Below are 22,968 nucleotides of genomic sequence, written 5' to 3' on the forward strand. Positions count from 1 at the left end.
GCTTCTGAGCGTGATACCATCAGAACTTCAGTGCTTCTGTTCTCTTGTTCTTCTGATGCTTCCATAGACCCATGTTCTGATTCTGCTTCGACCATCTTCTGATGTCTTGCCAGACCATGTTCTGATGTTGCATGCTGAACCCTTTGAGACAAAGCTTCTGAGCGCTGAATTATGCATACTCTTTATATATTCCCTGAAAAGGAAATTGCATTGGATTAGAGTACCATATAATCTTAAGCAAAATTCATATTATTGTTATCATCAAAACTAAGATAATTGATCAGAACAAATCTTGTTCTAACAATCTCCCCCTTTTTGATGATGACAAAAACATATATAAATGATATGAATTTGCGATCAGAAAGAACAGACGGCAAAAGACAAATTACACAGCTATAGCATAAGCATATGAATATGTCTCCCCCTGAGATTAACAATCTCCCCCTGAGATAAATAATCTCCCCCTGAAATAAATACTCGAAGAACTTTAATAAAAGACTTCCCTGATTATTTCGGTAGAGACGATCACATAAGCTTCTGTCTTTAGAGAATTCATAGCTTCTGACTTCTGCTTCCATTGGACAGCTTCAGAACTAGAATTTCTTTAGATCCCTAGAACACTCACAGCTTCTGATTCCTGCTTCCATCTTGGACAGCTTCAGAACTTGAATTTCTTTGATCTTCTGAACATTCACAGCTTCTGATTTCTGCTTCCATCTAGGACAGCTTCAGAACTTGAATTTCTTTGATCTTCTGAACATTCACAGCTTCTGATTTCTGCTTCCATTTAGGACAGCTTCAGAACTTGAGTTTTCTGGATCTTTAGAACATTCACAGCTTCTGATTTCTGCTTCCCTCGGATAGCTTCAGAGCTTTGAATTTCTACCAACATCACTTCATGCTAGATTTGTATCAGAACATTGTTGAATGTACCAGAGCATCATCAGAGCATCTCTACATCCTGAAATGTTACAGAACAAAAACTAAACGACAAAAGTCAGCATGAACGAGTCAGAACATAAAATGTATATTAGAACACATGATATGTATCAGAGCCATATAGGCTGAAATAATGTATCAGAGCAAATAGAATTTTGTCAGAGCAAATAGACAAATATGGATCAAATTCTATTATCAGTGCTTCTGATTCATTCTTCTTTCTTGCTTCTGATTTCTGAAGCTTGACAGCACTCAGCTTGCTTCAGTTTCCATGAGCTTATTCTTTTTACAGAATAACACTTCTTTTGCTTCTTGTGTTTGCTTTGAAGATTCTCTTCACTTCTTTATACCTGCAAAACACTTAAACCATATAGAACTTGCAGTTCTTGTTAGTAAATGTGTGGGAGCTTTACCCAGCAACTGATAGATTAATCAAATCATTTATCATTTATCTTCTCCCCCTTTTTGTCATAACATCAAAAAGAATATATCAAAAGATTCAGATGAATAAAACGACAAATAAAATCACTGGAATGTAAAAAAAAAAAAACAAAGAAACTTTTCATTGATAATCAAAAGAAAGATTACAAAAGAGGGATGCAGGAAAACAGATGCAACAAGGAAAGACAACTACTCAGATCAAAGGACTAAGATCCTAGCCTACGCAAAATCCGCGCCAGAACATCATGAATCCCGTCAGTGCTTGTAGCTTGCCTTGCCATGAAAGAGCGAAACTCAGCATTGGCTACTTCTTGCGCGTCCAAACGAGAAGCCAGCCTAGCTTGATTCTGATGAAGAGCTTCCAAGGTCTCCATCAGAGCTGTGGTTTCACCAGAAGAAGAGGCACCTGAATTTCTGCCAAAAGGGACAGCAATCTCAGCAGGGTGATCTTCTGGAAAATCTTCAGCTTGTGCATCTTCCATTTCCTCATCTGAGTCTGACTCAGAAGTAGCCTTAGCATATTCTGGTTCAGGCAGCTCAGAAGTTCCATCTTCCAACGCTTGAAGAATAGCTGCTAGGTTTGTTGGAGGAGTAGGACCAGCAACTTCAGCAGGATAAACCACTACTGGAAAGACCATGTGAGGTGCTTTTTCAGAAGGGTTCATTCTGAACCAGTTGAACAGCCACTGAAAATCTCCAGTCAGCACAGGAAACCATGGTCTCCACACCACGATGTCTCTGCAGAGATTTTCTTCTTCCAACTCATCTGCAGGTATCTTCTTCTCAAGAACACTTCTGTTCCTGATGAGATGGTGACAGCTGCTTTCACCAACTTCCAACCGAAGACCACGAATACCAGGAGCTTCAGACATGATCCTTCTCTGAGTGTCTGTAGCCCTAACCAGAAAATCCTGACGAAAGGTATCCCAAAGGTTGCTTGTAGCATACTCATCCAAATGGTTAAGGTGAGCAGCACCCAGAATCTCCAACCAGCCATTTACATCAGAATGTAAAAGCTCCAGATATGATTGAGTGGTAGGGGTTGGAGGGTTGACAGTGAACCTGGAGTCGGGAAGAACAACACTATAGGGATTAGGTGTTCTGGTGGGAAAAGGGTGTGAGAGAGATGAAGAAATATCTGATGGATGGGTTGAAGGAGAGGAGATATCAGATGGTGAAGACGGTGGTTCCGAGAGGATGAATGAGGAGGAAGAGGTGGTGGAGGTCTGTGAAGAGGGAGGTGATTGAGGGGTACCGTCAAGGGAGGTGATCCTTACTCTTTTTGGATTGGTTTCTGGATCAGCAGTTGCCTTTCTCTTTTGTTTCCGATCATTATCTTGATTCCCAGAGCTTGACGATGGATTCATGATGAAGTTGCAGATATTGGAAACTACTAGGGTTTATGATATGAATGTAAAGAGAGAGAACGAAAAAGAAACTGAATGCAAAGTGAGTGAAATATAAGAGGGAAAAGAAACGTTTGAAGACTATAAAAAGAAAACTGAAAGAGAGTAAATGATGAAAAGCATTTAATGTTACGTGACGTGAGGAGAGATAATAATGACAAAAGACGTGATTTGCACAGTTACCTAAGTAGACGTCCCCTCAACTGCACGCACGCTTGTCCAGGAATAGTGAACACGTGTTTACCATCTGGATAGCCAGTTACAGCTGTTTTGCTTTTAAAGAGATTCTGAATCAACTTAGACAATGAAACGTTAGTAATAACTGAGTCACAATTTCTAATTGATTTCAATCAGAACTTCTTAAAAAGAAAATTTCATATTAGAAGATACCCATATATAAGAACTTCTCATCTTCTCATTCTGGGCTTGTTTCTGAAGACCCATTTTGCACCGATTATATTGAATCCATCTGGTCTAGGAACAAGATCCCAAACATCATTCCTTGTAAACTGATTCAGTTCTTCTTGCATAGCAATTATCCAGTCTGGATCTTCTAGAGCATGATCAACAGAAGTTGGCTCGATCAAAGATACAAGACCTAATTGACAGTCTGCATTGTTCTTAAGGAATGCTCTTGTTCTGATTGGATCATCCTTCTTTCCAAGAATGACATCTTCTGAATGATCAGAGATGAGTCTGGATGATCTTCTGACAGGTGGTTCTTCAGAAATGCTTAGATTCTCCAGAGAAGCTGATACTTGATCTTCAGATTCTTTGCTTCTGAGAAGCTCTGCTTCTGATGCGTTGCTTCTTGGCTCAACAACTTCTGATATGTCAATATCACAATCTGCAAAATTATCAAACTGCTTTGGTTTTTCAGAACCAAGCTTATCATCAAACCTGATATTGATTGATTCTTCTACAACCAATGTTTCAGTATTGTATACTCTGTAGCCTTTTGAGCGTTCAGAATATCCAAGAAGGAAACATTTTTGTGCTTTGGAATCAAACTTACCAAGATGATCTTTAGTGTTCAGAATAAAGCATACACATCCAAAAGGATGGAAATATGAAATGTTGGGCTTTCTATTCTTCCACAATTCATAAGGAGTCTTATTTAGAATAGGTCTGATAGATATTCTATTCTGAATATAGCATGCACTGTTTATTGCTTCTGCCCAGAAATGCTTAGCCATATTGGTTTCATTGATCATGGTTCTGGCCATTTCTTGCAGAGTCCTATTCTTTCGTTCTACAACTCCATTTTGCTGTGGAGTTCTAGGACAAGAGAAATCATGGGCAATACCATTTTCTTTGAAGAATTCTTCAAAGGATCTGTTCTCAAATTCACCACCATGATCACTTCTGACCTTTATGATTTTACACTCTTTTTCAGATTGAATCTGAATGCAGAAATCAAAGAACACTGAATGAGACTCATCCTTGTGTTTCAAGAATTTTACCCATGTCCAGCGGCTATAATCATCTACGATGACTAATCCATATTTCTTCCCTCTGACAGATGCTGTTTTGACTGGGCCAAACAGATCAATGTGCAAGAGTTCTAATGGCCTTGAGGTAGAAACAACATTCTTGGATTTGAATGCAGGTTTGGAGAACTTGCCCTTCTGACATGCTTCACAAAGAGCATCTGATTTGAATTTCAGATTAGGGAGTCCTCTGACAAGATTCAGTTTGTTAATCTGAGAAATCTTTCTCAAACTAGCATGACCTAATCTTCTGTGCCAGACCCACTGCTCTTCAGAAACAGACATAAGACAAGTCACCTTCTGACTCATAAGATCTTGCAGATCTGTCTTATAAATGTTGTTCTTCCTCTTGCCTGTAAATAGGATTGAGCCATCCTTCTGATTTACAGCCTTGCAAGACTCTTGATTAAAGATTATATCATAACCATTGTCATTCAATTGACTGATAGATAAGAGGTTATGTGTTAATCCTTCTACAAGAAGTACATTAGAAATGGAAGGAGAGTTACCAGACTTTATAGTTCCAGAGCCAATTATCTTGCCCTTCTGATCTCCTCCAAACTTGACTTCTCCTCCAGACTTAAGCACCAGGTCTTGGAACATAGACTTTCTTCCTGTCATGTGTCGTGAGCATCCAGAGTCCAGGTACCATGACATGTTGTGCTTTGTCCTTTTTGCAGTCAAGGATATCTGCAATAGGAATAATCTTATCCTTAGGTACCCACATCTTCTTGGGTCCTTTCTTGTTAGATTTTCTCAAGTTCTGATTGAACTTGGGTTTGACATTATAAGCAATAGGAGGAACAGCATGATAATTTTTAATGTGAGTTTCATGATATTTCCTAGGTTGTGTCACATGCTTTTTGGTGTGTGTAATGTGAAAACTTTGAGCATGTGAAGTGTGCCTAATATCATGGGAGTGGCCATACTTGAACTGATCATACAATGGCTTGTATGTAAATTTCATTTCATCAACAGGTTCAAGTTTGTATGGGGTTTCACCCTCAAAACCAATGCCGACTCTTTTGTTTCCAGACACAGCATATATCATAGAAGCTAGCTGACTTCTGCCAATACTTCTAGATAAGAACTTCCTGAAACTTAAATCATATTCTTTCAGAATATGGTTTAGACTAGGAGTGGATTTTTCTGAATCAGAAGGAGATCCAACATTATTGGATAATTTTAAAAGTTTTTCTTTTAATTCAGAATTCTCCAACTCAAGCTTCTTTGTTTCAAATTCAAATAGCTTTTTCAGCTTTTTGTATTTGAGACTAATCTGAGACTTGAGTTCCAGAAGTTCAGTTAGACCGGAAACTAACTCATCTCTAGTAAGTTCAGAAAATACCTCTTCAGAATCTGATTCTGATGTAGATTCTGATCCGTCATCGCACAGTTAGCCTGCTCATCTTCAGAGTCTGAATCATCTTCTGACTCATCCCAGGTTGCCATAAGACCTTTCTTCTTATGAAACTTCTTTTTGGGATTTTCCTTCTGAAGTTTTGGACATTCATTCTTGAAGTGTCCAGGCTGATTGCATTCATAGCACATGACCTTCTTCTTGTCAAATCTTCTGTCATCAGAAGATTCTCCACGTTCAAATTTCTTTGAACTTCTGACGCCTCTGAACTTCCATTGCTTGTTCTTCCAGAGTTGATTTAGCCTTCTGGAGATCAAGGACAGTTCATCTTCTTCTTCAGATTCTGATTCTTCAGGATCTTCTTCTCTAGCCTGAAAAGCGTTAGTGCATTTCTTGATATTGGATCTTAATGCAATAGACTTACCTTTCTTTTGAGGCTCATTTGCGTCCAGCTCTATTTCATGACTCCTCAAGGCACTGATAAGCTCTTCCAGAGAAACTTCATTCAGATTCTTTGTAATCTTGAATGCAGTCACCATAGGACCCCATCTTCTGGGTAAGCTTCTGATGATCTTCTTTACGTGATCAGCCTTGGTGTATCCCTTGTCAAGAACTCTCAATCCAGCAGTAAGAGTTTGAAATCTTGAAAACATATTTTCAATGTCTTCATCATCCTCCATCTTGAAGGCTTCATACTTCTGGATTAAAGCGAGAGCTTTAGTCTCCTTGACTTGAGCATTTTCTTCATGAGTCATTTTCAAGGACTCATATATGTCATAGGCCGTTTCCCTGTTAGATATCTTCTCATACTCAGCATGAGAGATAGCATTCAGCAAAACAGTTCTGCATTTATGATGATTCCTGAAAAGCTTTTTCTGATCATCATTCATTTCTTGCCTTGTCAGCTTTATGCCACTGGCATTTACTGGATGTTTGTAACCATCCATCAGAAGATCCCATAGATCACCATCTAGACCAAGAAAGTAACTTTCCAGTTTATCTTTCCAGTATTCAAAGTTTTCACCATCAAATACCGGCGGTCTAGTATAACCATTGTTACCGTTGTGTTGCTCAGCAGAGCCAGATGTAGATGCAGGTGTAGACTTTTTAATTTCATCAACCATCTTTTACTGAAGCGTTTTTCTCTTCCTGAATCTTTTCTAAACACGGTTAAGTGCTTGCACCTTAGAACCGGCGCTCTGATGCCAATTGAAGGATAGAAAAACACTTAGAAAGGGGGGGGGGGTTTGAATAAGTGTAGCTTTAAAAACTTGACAGATAAAAATAAATTGCACAGTTATTTTTATCCTGGTTCGTTGTTAACTAAACTACTCCAGTCCACCCCCGCAGAGATGATTTATCTCAACTGAGGATTTAATCCACTAATCGCACGGATTACAATGGTTCTCCACTTAGTCAGCAACTAAGTCTTCCAGAGTCTTCTGATCACACACTGATCACTCCAGGAACAACTGCTTAGATACCCTCTAAGACTTTCTAGAGTATACTGATCCACACGATCACTCTAGTTACAACCTGCTTAGATAACCTCTAAGACTTCCTAGAGTATTCTGATCCACACGATCACTCTAGTTCCTTACAACTTAATGTAATCAATTCTAAGAGTATTACAATTGCTTCTTAAAAGCTATAATCACAAACTGTGATATTTCTCTTAACGTTTAAGCTTAATCTCACTAAGATATTACAACAGCAATGTAGTGAGCTTTGATGAAGATGAAGATTCTGAGCTTTGAGTAGAACAGAGTTTCAGCAAGTTAATGTAGGTTGTTTTTGTTCAGAATCGTTAACCTTGCTTCTCATCAGAACTTCATATTTATAGGCGTTGGAGAAGATGACCGTTGAGTGCATTTAATGCTTTGCGTGTTCCGTACAGCATCGCATTTAATGTTATACGCTTTTGTCAACTACCTCGAGCCTTGTTCACGCTGTGTCTACTGACGTAGCCTATAATAGCTTTTAACGTTCCTTTTGTCAGTCAGCGTAGCTTGCCACTTGTACTTCCTTCTGATCTGATGTTTGAGAATACAACGTTTGAATATCATCAGAGTCAAACAGCTTGGTGCAAAGCATCTTCTGATCTTCTGACCTTGAAGTGCTTCTGAGCGTGATACCATCAGAACTTCAGTGCTTCTGTTCTCTTGTTCTTCTGATGCTTCCATAGACCCATGTTCTGATTCTGCTTCGACCATCTTCTGATGTCTTGCCAGACCATGTTCTGATGTTGCATGCTGAACCCTTTGAGACAAAGCTTCTGAGCGCTGAATTATGCATACTCTTTATATATTCCCTGAAAAGGAAATTGCATTGGATTAGAGTATCATATAATCTTAAGCAAAATTCATATTATTGTTATCATCAAAACTAAGATAATTGATCAGAACAAATCTTGTTCTAACAGTATCTTCATCAAAGATAATACTCATTGTGCTTCTTTCGCCCTCCAAACTCTACATCCTTAAGGAATTTAGTATTTACCATTTCAAAAATTGTTCTAGTGATAAGGTTATAAAACTTGTACTCGTAAGATTGTTTGACGTACCTACCAAAATAGTATCTAATTGTCTTTGCGTCCAATTTACCTTTATGAGGCCTAAAGGCTAAAGGTTTCGCTTTAGTTGGAGATCCCCAAATGTGCAACTTCCTGATGTTGGGTTTTTTCTAATCCATAGCTCATAAGAGGGTCTTAACTATTACTTTACTAGGTACTCTATTAAGGATATAAACTGTGGACTTTAATGACTCTCTCCAAAATAACTCTAGAAGAGAAGAATGGCTAATTGTATTCCTTACCATATCCTTAAGAGTTTGATTTTATCTTTTTGCAACTCCATTCATGTTAGGCTTTCTCGGCACTATGTATTGTGGAACAATTCCACACTCATTTAGAAAAAGCACGCAAGGCCCTGAACGTTGTTTGTTCGGTCCACGTATTGACCGTAATATTCATCACCACAGTTAAACTTGACGGCCTTTATTTTCTTTCCAAGTTGAAGTTCGACTTCAAATACGAATAACTTGAACACTTTCAAAGATTGATGAAATTTTGTTATTTGGATGACAAGATTTCAAACACGTTGTTGAAAATAATGTGTAAGACAAGATAATTATGCAGCAGACAGAATAAAAGAAATATATAAATAACACATGAATTGGTAACCCAGTTAGGTGCAAAATCATCTTCGTTTGGAGAGCGTTAACACAAAAGTACAAATTGGTCTGATTTGAACTCTATTAGTCCAATGTATCTTTTTCTAATATTATCCATGAATTTCTATTCAGGACTCCCTATATAAAGAAACTCACTCCTAATAGTCATAAGTACAATTGATCTTATCTGAACTCGCTTCGTCCAGTAGCGCTTTCTTAATATTGCCTGTGACGATTCGATCAGGGCTCCCCTGAATCTGAGACACCTCTCACTTTCACTAGGTCACTCTCCCAAGTGTTTATTCAATTACAGAGATGGAAGGTAAAACTACAATACAACTCAAAAACTCTATTATTCTAATTTAGAATTAATGCTCAGGAATAGAGTATACAAACTATAAAACAAGACTCAACTAAAACTCTCCTATGAAGTAAATATTTTCTCTAAAGTTATCAATCTTCAGAAAGGATATTTCCTTCTTATATAGCAACAAAAGTCTGTCTTCAAAGCCTTGTAGAATTTTGTAATCAATTCGACTGGAACCTCAAAAGCACAAGATCAATCTCCAATAATGTTGATTGTAAATTCTTGATTGATCAAATCTTGAATAAATCTTAATCTCTTGAAAATAACAACTTCATTCTTATTTATTATGAAGATTAAGATCCTTGATTGATACAAATCTTAAACAACTTAGAACACCAAATAAAATCTTGCTAGAAAAGCTTTAGAATAAATATTTTCCAAATACAATTACATGCTATCAAATGTATATCTCTAATAGAACACAAAAAGGAAACAAATATTAAAAGGACGAAATATACTTCAATTTATATTGCGCTCCAAGTAAACAGCCCGAGACATGATATTTGGGACATTGTGATTGACATCATGCTTTTCGTGACTCTTCATACAGTCAATTCTAAATCTTCATTAAACGATTTCAACACTGACTTTACTTGATATAAACAGGAATCCCAAACTCTCTAGTTTTGATGATAACAAAACATATATTTTATATGTAACAATTATGTACTCCAATAATTTCTTAAGTGTGTAGATATAATATTTTATTTGATTATGGATAGTTATTTGGAAAGATCATCAGAATCACCATTGGCAATGGCACGCCTCAGAAGAAATATTACATTTGTTTCTACATAAACATCAGCAGTTTTGAAGAATGTTGAATGTTCACTAGAAAAGGATCTCCATGTGTTTCTAAGATATGTTACTTTTACAGATCAAACGTCAAGATTTCCAACTCATATAAGCTTTTGCTTCCAACTCAGAAATCAAGATTTGTTGTTCAGATAAGCTTTTGCGTTCAACTCTTAAGACAAGGTTCTGACTTTTAAGACTATGATACTCTTGGAATACTCACGTAAAATGATCTATTATATACTCTTACTACTTCATATCAGAAGTATATCACTAAGAAGGAAAGATCATAAACTCTCACAAGAAGATAAATGGTACAATAGTACAATACCCTCACCACCATGGTGCAAACTTTTGTACGAATTATGTGCTCCTTGTCTCCCACGATCTCATAGAAGCCGTTAGGGAAACTGGATTGAAAGTGACGTTTTTTTCTTCTCAACGGTCTACTTTTTGGGGCTATATATAGAAGCACTACTTTATTGAAGAAAATGGTTAAACTACAAAAACATTGATTATATATCAACGTGAAAGAAAAAGAGAAGAGAACTTGAGAGCTACTGTGCAAAATTCTCACAAAGAGAAATATTCATTTCAAAGAAGTATCTCAAAATCAAAGAGTTGTTGCTCATTATTTGTGTGTAATATTTTGTTCTTAAAATTTGTTTCATTTGCTTATCTAGAAACACTATTGTAAACACTTTCTATTGTAAATCTTTTGAGATTTGTTTTTCTCAAGGGACTAGGTTGTTAGTCTATATACTTGAGACGGCTAAGGTGTCTTTCTAGACTCTTAGAGGTTATTTATAACCTTTCAATATTAGTGTATTAAGTCATTTTTTAAGACAAAATCACCTTGGCGGGGGATAAGATTAACCTTGTTTAATGTGAACTTGTATAAATCGAAAGTGTCAATCTTCCTCCTTTATTATCTTATCTATCTTGATTGTTTGATTGAATAGGATTTCTAAAAGAAAAAGCTTTTGAAAACTCAATTCAAACCCTCTATTTATTGTGTTTTTCTCACCCTTCTGTGTTTTACCTTAAAACCTCATAAACATTTGAGGAGAGATTTAGCCTCATTTGATAGATATGGAATCAATGCTTTTTGATCTCCTCCTTTCTGCATCTCTCTAAATCGTTTGATATGAGATTTAATCTTGAAAAACATTTTCTCCTTGGTCGGATATGTTCCAAATAATTTTTCAATAAACTTCTTGATGAAAATTTTCTAAAGAAATTCTCAAAACATACTTGTCTTGTTGTGGAAAAATAAATGATAGGAAATAAAATGGAAATTTTGGTGTTAATAATGGGAAAATTTTTTAGTGGTAGATTTCATCATCATTATACTCAACATACTTCATTAGTCAGTAATATGTTTTTCTACTCAGCTATTAATATTACTGCATGTTGCTTTCACCGTATCTCATTTTTTATTCAACATCATGAGATTAGTTGTATTACCTAATAGATGATGTCTCGCACTATTAATTACAACAACATTACGTTTCAATATCGATATAAAGATATTTATTACCAACTATCAATATTATACAGATATTAAACCTAACTCAATGTTTAGGCATTATCATCTAATAGATGGAGACTTTGATCAAGTAACGATAAGCACCATTAACCAATTTTAGATAGTTAGTCTAAAATAAGCATTAATAATAAGAGTCGTCAATATTAATGCTGAATTAGAATTACATAAAACGCCATGACTAATCAAACATGAGTAAATAATGACTACATATGTTCCCAATATAGAGATTTCTAGCAACACTTACTCATTGTAGATATACATATAATTCGAGAAGACAAGCTTGGAGGGTTATTTTCCAGGGTCACCCTAGCAGCGCTTCTGTCTTTAATCTCCAACTCCTATTCTTTTCTTAAGACCTAGGTGAACCTAATCCTTTTTTGTACTCCCTTGAATCCATCGAAACTTACTTAGAACTAAAGTTGAACCTCCTATTTATAAGTTTAAGAAAGGTAGGCTCGTTAGGCGCACTACTCATCCTCGCATACTGTGCCTAATTTCTTATATGTTAAGAAATGTCCCCTCACTCTACAACTAGCCCTAGTCACCCTAGCTCGCTAAGCGCACCTCTCATCTTTGCTTAGCGCTCAAACCCTTCATTCACCAAAAAGTTACTTAATCAGAAATTCTTTTTTCGCTAGTGCTCGCCTTAAGGTTTGCTTCCTTATAATGGAATATCATCTATATAATTCACCTAAAATATAAGTGAATCATGATTAAAAGTCATTAAATAAAGTAATTTATTGGATCATATCACATGGTTGCCACACACTATATTGAACTTGACAATTTTTATAAAAAGAAAATATTGGCATGTGACCTTGCAACTGATTAATCTAATAGGATTAATTACAGTATCCACTTGCGAAGACCCCGTTTAAAATCAAAGCTAACAAAGTTTTGTATAAATATGGCCCAATACATTCTCAATATGAGTTTGAACTTGACAAATTAATTGTTTCTTCTCTCACCCCCTTAATTTACTTTTCATGGACTCTTGCATTTATTGGATCATATCATTTCTAGACTAACCTCACTAAAGTAAATTAATAGAAAATTACAGTTCTAGAAATATTATGATACAAAAAGTGCAATGTAAGTGTAATTAGACATGCAGTCAAGTGACACGGAGGGATAAAAATTAAAGAGGTTGGAATTTTTGTGTTGATTTGATTCTCTTCAAATCATTACCTTACTTCTTTTTAATTGGTGTTTTTACAAAAATCAGTTGATAGTATTTAGTTATCCATTTTAAAACTCAAAACAAAAATACTATGAGTAGTTTATTACAAAGATGGATATAAGGTAGACAAAATAATAAATAATTAATTGTATTATAAAAAAATCAGTAATTTTATCATTTGTAATTAAAGTTATTCATTTAATTGAGATATGGCAAAAGGTGTATTTGTAATGCATGAGAAAACTTTGTGAGCAAGATTGTCAGAATTGAGAGTTTACTTTGAATCGAAAGAGGATAGTAAGATCGAAAAATCGTAAATCACAACCAAAATCGCTAGATTCTACTCAAATCGTTTTGTTGAATCGAAAGGGGAAATCAAAATCGCATAATCGAAAATCGCAACCAAAATCGATGGATTCAAAGCTTAACCATAAAACAACCAAATCTCAAATCTTAAATATAAAAGTACTCAAAAGTTTAAAATCATAAAACAAACATAAAACAACCGCGTCTCAAACCTTAAATATAAAACAAAATACTTAAAGCCTATTTGCTAAATTAGATCAGTAATGCGCCATCCACGGTTGATGTAGAAGCCTAACGTCAAATAAATATTAATAAATTAAGGTTTTCCCCTTTTTAAATAAAAAGGGTTAAAACAGGGTCGCAAAACTGAAACGGGTCATCTTAACCCATTCTAAAATTACCCACACAAAAAAAGAACTGTGGAATCCATGAGATCGCAGATTTTGCTGCGATTTTATTGGGATTTTGCTGCGATTTTATTGGGATTTTGCTTTGAATTAGGATTCTACTCACGATTCAGATCGTTTAGGGTGAACAAAATCTCAAAATCCATGGATTTCACGATTCTGATCACGATTCTGACAACAATGTTTGTGAGTATAGAAGTACTGCTATATGAAGATTTGCAATGTTTAAACATTGCTATTTTATGATTAGTTCTTCATTGATTCAAATATGTCTCAAATCTCCAATCAATAAGTTCAGCCTCAAATCTCCAATCAATAAGTTCAGCAGCGAAAATAGTGTGATCTTCACATATAAAGATCTAGAAAAATAAGTTGAACTTACATAAGATCCGTTTAATCACCCATTAACTAGTTTGAATTGGACAAGAATCGAGAAAACATTAAACTACCACCAATATTACAATCACTTTTATTCAAATGATCTATTTGGTAAAAATAGCAGTTTGATAGCTTATGACTGATAACTTATAGCTTATAGTTGATGACTGATATCTTATAGCTTATGGCTGATGACTGATAGCTGATAAGCTAATTGAAGTGTTTGATAAAATTAGCAGTTCAACTAACTTATAAATATAAAATGGCACAAAAGTTATTTAATACATAATTATTTTATTTTAAATTAAAATAAATTATAAAAGATAAAAGTGAATTTTTGTTAAAATAATAAAGATAAAAAAGGAAGAAAAATGATAAGTTATAAACTATAAGCTAACAAAATAAACTATAAGCTCGTGATGACAAGACCGTAACTAAACGGGTCTAAATTGTCATTTGAACTTATAAGTTATAAGCCATAAGTTCAAAAATTTCTCTTACCAAATAGACTCAGTATTTGCATAAGAGTTTATTATAATTAATTACAATTGTAAGTATTTGCACAAGAGGTTAGAGTTTGCATCAAGACAAAAGTGTTAAATTTTCACTTTCCATTGCATCTAGACAAAAGTGTTAAATTTTCACTTTCCATTGCATCTTTAAATTTTGGGCACTACTAGGGATAAAAATTGTACCCAAATATGCAACGGATATGAAAAATAAAAACCGTAAAATATATACAAGAGTGGACACGTTAAAATAAATATGACTGCAAGTACAAATACCTTAGTACACGTTAAAATAAGTATAAGTGCAGATACAAACTCATTCTGCTCCATACCCAAACAACATATATTTATATATTTTAATTTGTATCATCATATGATTAATGTATGTCAATCTCTTTAAGAAAAAATACATCAAAATTAAACTATAAAGCATTTTAATAAATTTAATTGTTTATTTCATAACTCCACAATGAAATCTTTGAATTATTAAATAAAGCAACTTATGGAACATATCATGTGGTCACCAAACTAGATTGAACTTGAATTAACTTTTTCATAACATTTTACCCTTGCATTTTATTGGATCATAACATTTCTAGATTAGCCACACTATAAAAGTAAATTAGTAGAAAACTAAAATTCTAGAATATTATGATGCAATAACCAAAAAGTTATGCATTGATTCGGTAATTTGTCTCGAATCTTAAATCAATAGTTCAGCGACGAAATAAAGAAATATAGTGTGTTCTTTTCACAGATAAAGATGTAGAAAAATGAGCTTAGCTAGGGTAAGATTTGAGCCTCTATGAAAAATAATTAACCAAAAATTAACAGAAATTTACTGTAGGTTCCCAGTCACTTTTATAAAATGAAAATCGAAATATACTGCAATTTCTTGAACAGCAATTTCATACCAACAACACCTCCAATTCATAAGTACAGAAACAAACTTAAAAGATATATGAGATACCAAGCCATCTCTTACTAAAGGACTATTTGATGTATTGAGAAACCCATTTGAAACCTTCACCATAACCCATCTTCTTCACAATACTGCACATGAATACCTCCATGGGACGGACATTTGAGTCTGACAAATTTACCTTACCCTTGCCAGTTGTGAAGTTGCTCAGGCCCAAATGGTAACGTAACTCTTCTTCTGAGGCAGCATATGGAATATCTATTTTGTTTCCAAGGACAAGGAAAGGGACATTTGCCAATGATTCATCAGAGAGGAGAGCATCCAGCTCCTTTTTTGACTCGGCAAATCTTTCCTTGTCATAAGCATCCACCAAGTAGACCACTGCATCTACCTGCATAATAACTTATTCATGATCATAAATATAAACAAATAACAAGAGCTAATCAAGTAAAATATACCTTTCGCAAGAAAATTTGTTGCTCAGTTAAAAGTTAAAACACTGAACAAGTTAGTAGTTATCATATCAAAAGTTAATTCAGAAGAAGATATGTCTGATAAAAGATACTACACTATATATAAAAATAACCTCTAAAGTGAAAAAGTGCTATCACCAAATCATTAAGATTTAGGCTCACAAAAAATCACATTAATTAGTTTTTTTTGGATAAGATAGGAAGGCGTAATACTTCAGTTTTAGCATCAGTCATACAAATTTGTAGATATCAGTCTCTTATAACATTGAGCAACAAGAGAAGCTTTTTCATTTTTAGTAACATACTCAATGTGTTGCCTATTAAATACAGAGAATGAGAATAAGGCTTAGTCTCAGTAACAGTTATAGCTAGTTCGTACTTTCTAATTTCTAAACCAACCCTTTAATGCAGCTCCATATTTGACTGAAATTATTGAATGACTAACACAGATTAGCATGTCTAGCCATGTAATCAAAGAATAAAATAATTCGATTTAAGTACAATACTTGATATATCTAGGGAGGGCATATTGGCATCAATTTTTCATAATTAAGATAGTATCCGCCTCTGATTACACCAATCACAAGAGACTTAAGGTAAAGATAAAAGAGACCTGAGCATAGTAATCTTTCCAGACTCTTCGAGCAATCTGATGACCTCCCAAATCAAAAGCCTTAAACTTGATCTTCCCAATACTCAACTCTTCTGATGTTGGATACTGTGTTGGCTGATGCTGGACTAATCTCTGCAAAACCAATTCTCATAATAAAAGAAACATCACACCAAGAAACGGATAAAAATATAGCCACAACCCAAACGCCACTGTAATTTCAATGATCTATATACTCAACAAAAGACTCTACCTAACAATCAAATAGCAGAAAAGAATAGAAAGTGAAAAAAAAACAAGCAAATAGCAGAGCAATGTAATAATGTAAATAAGCAAAGTAATTGAATTTGAATAGCAAGTTTATATCAACAAGAAACGAAGAAATCAAACAACAATATTTTGGAAAAAGTGGTCAAATAATTTTAAGCAATGAGCAAATAAATAATGTCAGTTTGAGTATCTAAGTGTATGTTTGGTTCCACGTTTGGAGCATCCAGAACTGATTCTAGAATGATTGATTCTGGAAGCGTAGAATTGATTTTGACATGTTTGGTTGCTATCGAGTTAGATTATACTTTCTAAAATTGATTCCTAGTTTTTTAATCTAAACATGATTTTTACACTGAAATTTACAGTTCAATTCACTTTTGCACAAATTTATCCAAACATAAATCACTTTCCCTTCAATCACTTAGAGCCAAAATCAATTTTACATAATCAATTCACTCAAAATCCATTATTTTCGCCACATAATCAATTGTTAATTCAGAGACATGTATAATACATCCTTTTGATCCTAGAAAACTCAGCAAACACTAATAAATGTAGAAAAAAATCACGAATCCCTATGATAACAAAATATTCAACTAATCACAGATCCATCACTGTTGAGGTATTAAAAACATTAATTAATTCGTAAAGAACAATTCAAATGACGAAATTGATTTACAATTACGAAAATAACAAAAAATCAAAATCAAAACGATGAAATCAAAATCGAAAACGAACCTCGTCTTTGAGCATGTGAAGCAAGGTGGTTTTACCGGCGTTATCGAGACCTAAGAACAAGATCTTAGCCTCTTTCTGCCACAATCCAAGCGATGCTAGAACGCCGTAAAACCAATCGACCAGAAACATTGTTTTTGACGATCGAATTGAAATTGAAAAGGGGAGAAAAGTATCGAAGTGTGAGACAAAATTTGATGTATTGAGTGTTGAATGACCTAACCTAACCCCAGAGGAGAGAGAAAAAGAAGTTTGTTGTGTTTGCGTTTGTGTGATAATAAGGCTCTGTTTGTTTTTGTTGCAAGTTGTGGGAGTATTGATGTGTGGGACTTGTGGAACTGGTGACTGCTTCGCCCGGTTTATTGTGGGATTGGATTCCACATACCCTCGTCATCACCGTATTTTTGACCGTTCGATCTCATCACACGATTTTAAAAACAATAGAATAGTATGATTTCAATTATAATATATCTGATATGTTTATTGTAGAGATGTCAAATCAATTTTGCCATATATTTTAATATTCACATGCTCCTTGTTTTTAAAATATTTTTATTTTATATTAGTAATATTTCTTATTCCTCAAATATTCAATCTGATCTTTTTTTAGGTTCATTGAATAATGAATTATCTGATCTTTTATGTAGATCAAATACATTTATTACTCAATTAACCTAAAAAGAGAATATTTATTTAAAATTCAGGCCGCCGGAGGGAGTACCACTTATGAATTGAGATGAGACCCTCAAGGCAGGTAGATTTGTGCCTAACTTGTATAGATGAGAAAAATGATTTCTTCATCAATGAATTTATACATGCATTTTCTTGATGTCCTAGACCTATAAACAACAGGTACATCATGAGCATGTCTATATCTATGTATGTCATTATATAGACATCTTCCTTATAAACTTTATTTTCACCATTAATGGCATAACATGAGACATAGAAGCTTGACGCCATCGTCCTCTACGAAAATATTTTGGGGTGAGAAAGATATTTTGAAAAAAGAATATGTACTTGTCAAAATGTGTATATTGTGTAGTATTCTTGTGCAAGTATGGATGACTAGAGACCTTAGTATTTTTCTAGTGATTTAGGGTTTGCATGCAGCGGCGAGAGCCCCTATTTGGTGGTGTTTACGGTGAAGAGAGGGTAAGCTCACATGAGGTGAAAAGCTCTGTAGCTTTTGCATATTTCGTGTGTATTATGATCTGTCCCTTCTCGCGTTATGGGTGGCAGATTTATAGAGGCTCTGGGTATAAAATTCAGAAAATTCCTAAGAATAGATAATTGCTTCTTTTGACTAGGATGATGTTGACTCCCTATTTCTTAGGAAGTTATGAACATGACTTCGTACGCACAGTTAGGGAGTGGATAAATGGTATTATCCATGTTTCTCTTCAGGGTGAGCCCCCTTGCCACTTAATGGACGCGCCCTGGGCGACGCTTCGTGGGCAAGTACCCAACGAAAGACATATAACGCCCTTATTTGGGGCTCTTAAAAATATATCACTACACATTCCCTCAAACACAATGGCTTTGTAAATGGCGAAGTGTTTTAAACTTTTGTCCCCTTAGTTGGACTTTTATGGCTACAGGTGAATCCTTTGGTTGGAGGTGTGTCCCTCAGTTAGAGATGGGTCTCTCTATTGGGATGAGTCCTTTAATTGAAGGTGACTCCTTTGGTTAGAGGTGACTCCCTCAGCTGAAGGCGAATCCCTTAGTTAAGGATGAGTCATTACCTCCTTGCAAGATGTCTCTTGGGTAGCCAGAGTGTCAGTTGGGGATGTCAAACATTAATCACTCAAATACACATGCTCAATCTCATTTAATACAAACAATAATGGCTTATTTTTTTAGACGCTGAATAATCTTTACACGTGTTAGAAACATGTTGAGCTATTTTCAAGGATTATGGAGGAACCCAAAAGGTTTTTAAGCACTTTTGGCTTCAACTTCCATATAAAGGTCTCATTATTCATTCGTTCACTTTTTTTACCCATTTTGCTCACACGATTCTTGCAAGCTTTCTCTAATTTTCAATCTGCATAGTTTTCCTCGAGCTTGTTCCTCCTCGTTCGCAACCTTGTCAGATATGCACTCTTTCTACTTTATCCCCTTCATTATAATTGTGATTAGGTAAAAAGACTTACAATAGAGTCTAGGTGTGCAGAGTTATGAGATTTAAGGGCGTTAGTAGTTCTTCTCGCGATTGTGATGGTGGTAGTGATTTCTTTTTATTCTTCTATTTTCCTAGGAACAGAGAGACAATGATTGTCTCTTTTGTCGTATATAAGGGAGTCAGAGATACTTGGACCTTTTATATTACTAAGGAGAGGATCCAATCCTTTAAAGTAGATATGGGTGTCTCTCTTTTTCAAGAGATGAAGAAATTGTCGTTCTAGAGGCTTATTCATCTCCGAAGAAGGTTACCATGGTTGTCCCTCCCGACTTTCTCCCCTATTTCTACTTTCATCTCCCCTTTTGCAATAGAGATCATTAGGGTTCTTAATATTGTGCCTTCTTAACCAGTCCCTAACATTTGAGGCTTTGTTAGGGCTTTTAAGATGGTGTGCAAAGGGATGGAAGTTTCATCTACTGTTGGGTTATTCTTCTCATATTACATTATTAGGCACTTGAATTGTGGTGATCTAACCCTAGGTGTCCTAGTGAGAAAGGATTTATTCAAACCTCATTCCAACCATTATAAGAATCGGAAATACAAGTTCACCTGAGTGAGGGGTGAGAAGGTTCTCCCGTCGTGGTGGGGGCAGATGATGCCCCTCTTTTCCACTGACCTTGACGGATAAGCCCGTAGCGATTATGAGATATGATGAGAAGTACCTTTCTTCTAGAGAGGCGATGATAGTTCGTCTGTTTGGAAAGTGTGAGGTTATAGATTCTCGCATAATGATTAAACTGTGGTTAGAGGGAGGTGACTATCTTAATGAATACTAGAGTAAACTTCAAATACAGTGGTGTTTTTTGTGGGTATCCCTAAGTGGTTTGAGAATCCGATGTATTGTTGCGTGGGTTATATGACGAAGATTACTCTAGAGGGGCAAAAAGAAGAGTTAAGACAAAATACAGGTCGCGCATGGGGAAAATGATAGCCTCTAGAGTCATAATGATGAATTTGTTGTCAAAAGCATGAAAAGGCAAGCTAAGGAACAACATATTGACTCACCTAATGCTAAGGCTCAAAAGCATGAAAGGGGTTCTTCACAAAATGTTAGGGCAGAGTTGTTTCGCCCACCTCCGCTTAGAGATCCCCGAAGGCTCTACCGCCTCAACCTTCTTTATGGAGTGATTATGGCTTCATTGCCACTACTACAAAATACACATTTCACCTTGAACGTAAAATGAATTTAACCTCGACTACAGAAGCGAATAACGAAGGACGTCATGAAAAGTAACGACTTAACACCTCGATTTTTAAAACACTGAGGGATAAATTTATTTGCATACGGGTTTGATTGCACTTTTATTATTTATAAAAATAGTGCCTCATATATCTTGTTTTATCAATAAAACCGATCGGTAAGTTAGATTGTTTTTTTTCAATTAAAACTCGTTACATTGTTTACACATAAAATTAATAAAATAGTTTGTTTAGAAACTACAATGTTTACCCATAATATTACATTGTTTACATAGAATAATAAAATAAAAATTAATTTGTCCATGAAGATCATATGTTGGATCTTCAAATCCTTGATATTTTCAGCAAGATCAAATGATGGATGCCAATATATTTTCTATTGCTTTTTCTTGCATTTGTTTATAATATAAACAAAAAAAAAAGGTTAGATAAAGAAATGATTTCCTGCTCAAATAAATATTTAAGAATACAAACCTTAATTCCAGATAATTTTCTGGTCTTGCAATCCATCATAGAGAACTTTTCATTACAAATACTCTTGCAAACCTCGGGGGGAAGATGCAGATAGTTCCAACCACTTCATGATGTTTCATTATCAATTTTTGATATTCATAATGCTTTTATAATGGAAGTTTTTATGTTTCATACGAATCACTGATGATAGTGTCTTGAACATTGATAGTCATGAAATGGACGACAAAGATTTGTTTAAAGACGATGATCAATATCCTCAATTATAACGCTAAATTATCCCCTCAGTTTTGTTATAAACTAAGGTGCGAAGGCTTCTTATTTTTACATTACGTTGTTTACATAGAATATTAAATCATATTATTACAACAAATTCAGATTCTTGAAGAACAAATCTTTGTTGTAAGGAGTTATCTGTTCAAAACATTGGAAAATGTTATATGGATTAAATGTATCCAACTTCTAAAGGAGACATCTCTTCCAACCATTGAAAAATCGTTTTCTACATTTGCAATCCAACATAGAGAACTTTATCAAGCTTCTTAAGTTCCAAGATTTCATTATCTTTTAATCCATCCCAAAGAATGATGTGTACGAGTTAGGATTAGGGTAAAATTTATTTAAGGAGTGCTTTTATAATAAAATCTGATTATTTTATACCTCGATTATTGATAAGTGCCAAAATGTCGATATTTTGAGTATATATTTGTGGCACTTATCGATTCTATTCTTATGATTATTGTAATAAAATCCTAAATTTTGTGTAAATATGTGCATACTTGTGTTTTTGATTCATTTTTATACCAATTAATAGTTTTCCATTCATTTTATAGGTATTCATGCATCTTTGGAGCATTGAGTAATAAAGACCAAAGGCTAAGCTTCAAGAATGCAAATTCTACCAATTCATCAAAGAATAAGGATCAAAATAAGGATGACCAAAATCATCATTTTGGTTTCCATTCATTCATTATTGGATAGAGCATTGAATAAGCTTTCCAACGCTTCGAATCGGGCGCAATTCAGAGTTACGGTTCTCAACTTATGGCGAAAACAAGATTTCACTTTTGCTGTCAGTCCGCTGAGCGGAGGGGGTCCGCTGAGCGGAGCTCCAGCGGAGCAAATCAGAGTCTGGATGCAATTTTGAGTCCGCTGAGCGGAGGGGGTCCGCTAAGCGGACCTGCTAAGACAGCAGCTCGTTAAAAGGGGCAAAAATCACATTTTTAGGTTATGGGTTGGGTATTTTTGAGTCCCAACTCCATCATTTTCATTCTTAGATCAAAATTAGCTTAGAAAACAACTTCGGAGGTTGCATAAGGATGATCGGGGGTGGATTGAGCGTCAAACGGAGCTGACAAACCGGGAGATTTTCGGTTCATTTCTCTTCTTCTTTGTGTATTTCTCTTTGGTTGGGTTTGTTTGTATATTTACTTGAATCTTATGTATATTTACCGATTATAATGTTATATTTAACTTGCTTTACGAATTTGTGTTGATGTTATCCTGGATTTTTGCTCTATGCTGGGGATTTGGGGTGCTTTAGAGATAAACTTCTTGAATCCTTATCTAGGATGATAATCTGTTGGTTCTGAACTCTAGAGATAGATTTAGAGCTAGCATTCACTGTGGGTATCTGTACGTAATGCTTTCGTGTTTGAGTGGCGCGTGAGAGATTGCCGACGCGAGAACACGGATGTTCTCGTGACTTCGCATTAGAGATAACCTTAGTTGTGAGATGATCTCGTTTGTGCTCCAGAGATGAACACTTATGTGAGAGATACGTGATAACATAGATGAGTATCGT

The 22,968-nt window shown here is 35.0% G+C and overlaps 1 protein-coding gene across 1 annotated transcript; it reads right to left on the reverse strand.

Moving 5' to 3' along the window:
• Window positions 1-15,125: 15,125 nt before the first annotated feature.
• Window positions 15,126-17,619, reverse strand: LOC131610525 (GTP-binding protein SAR1A-like). The gene is made up of 3 exons (XM_058882489.1): window positions 17,312-17,619; window positions 16,307-16,438; window positions 15,126-15,611 (listed from the first exon to the last, which is right to left on the reverse strand). The coding sequence occupies exons 1-3, from the start codon at window positions 17,438-17,440 to the stop codon at window positions 15,291-15,293; spliced, it is 582 nt and encodes a 193-aa protein (XP_058738472.1). The 5' UTR covers window positions 17,441-17,619; the 3' UTR covers window positions 15,126-15,290.
• Between the last annotated feature and the right edge of the window lie 5,349 nt (window positions 17,620-22,968).

Source organism: Vicia villosa, linkage group LG6, assembly GCF_029867415.1.
Source record: "Vicia villosa cultivar HV-30 ecotype Madison, WI linkage group LG6, Vvil1.0, whole genome shotgun sequence".
In the NCBI taxonomy this organism is placed as follows: domain Eukaryota; kingdom Viridiplantae; phylum Streptophyta; class Magnoliopsida; order Fabales; family Fabaceae; genus Vicia; species Vicia villosa.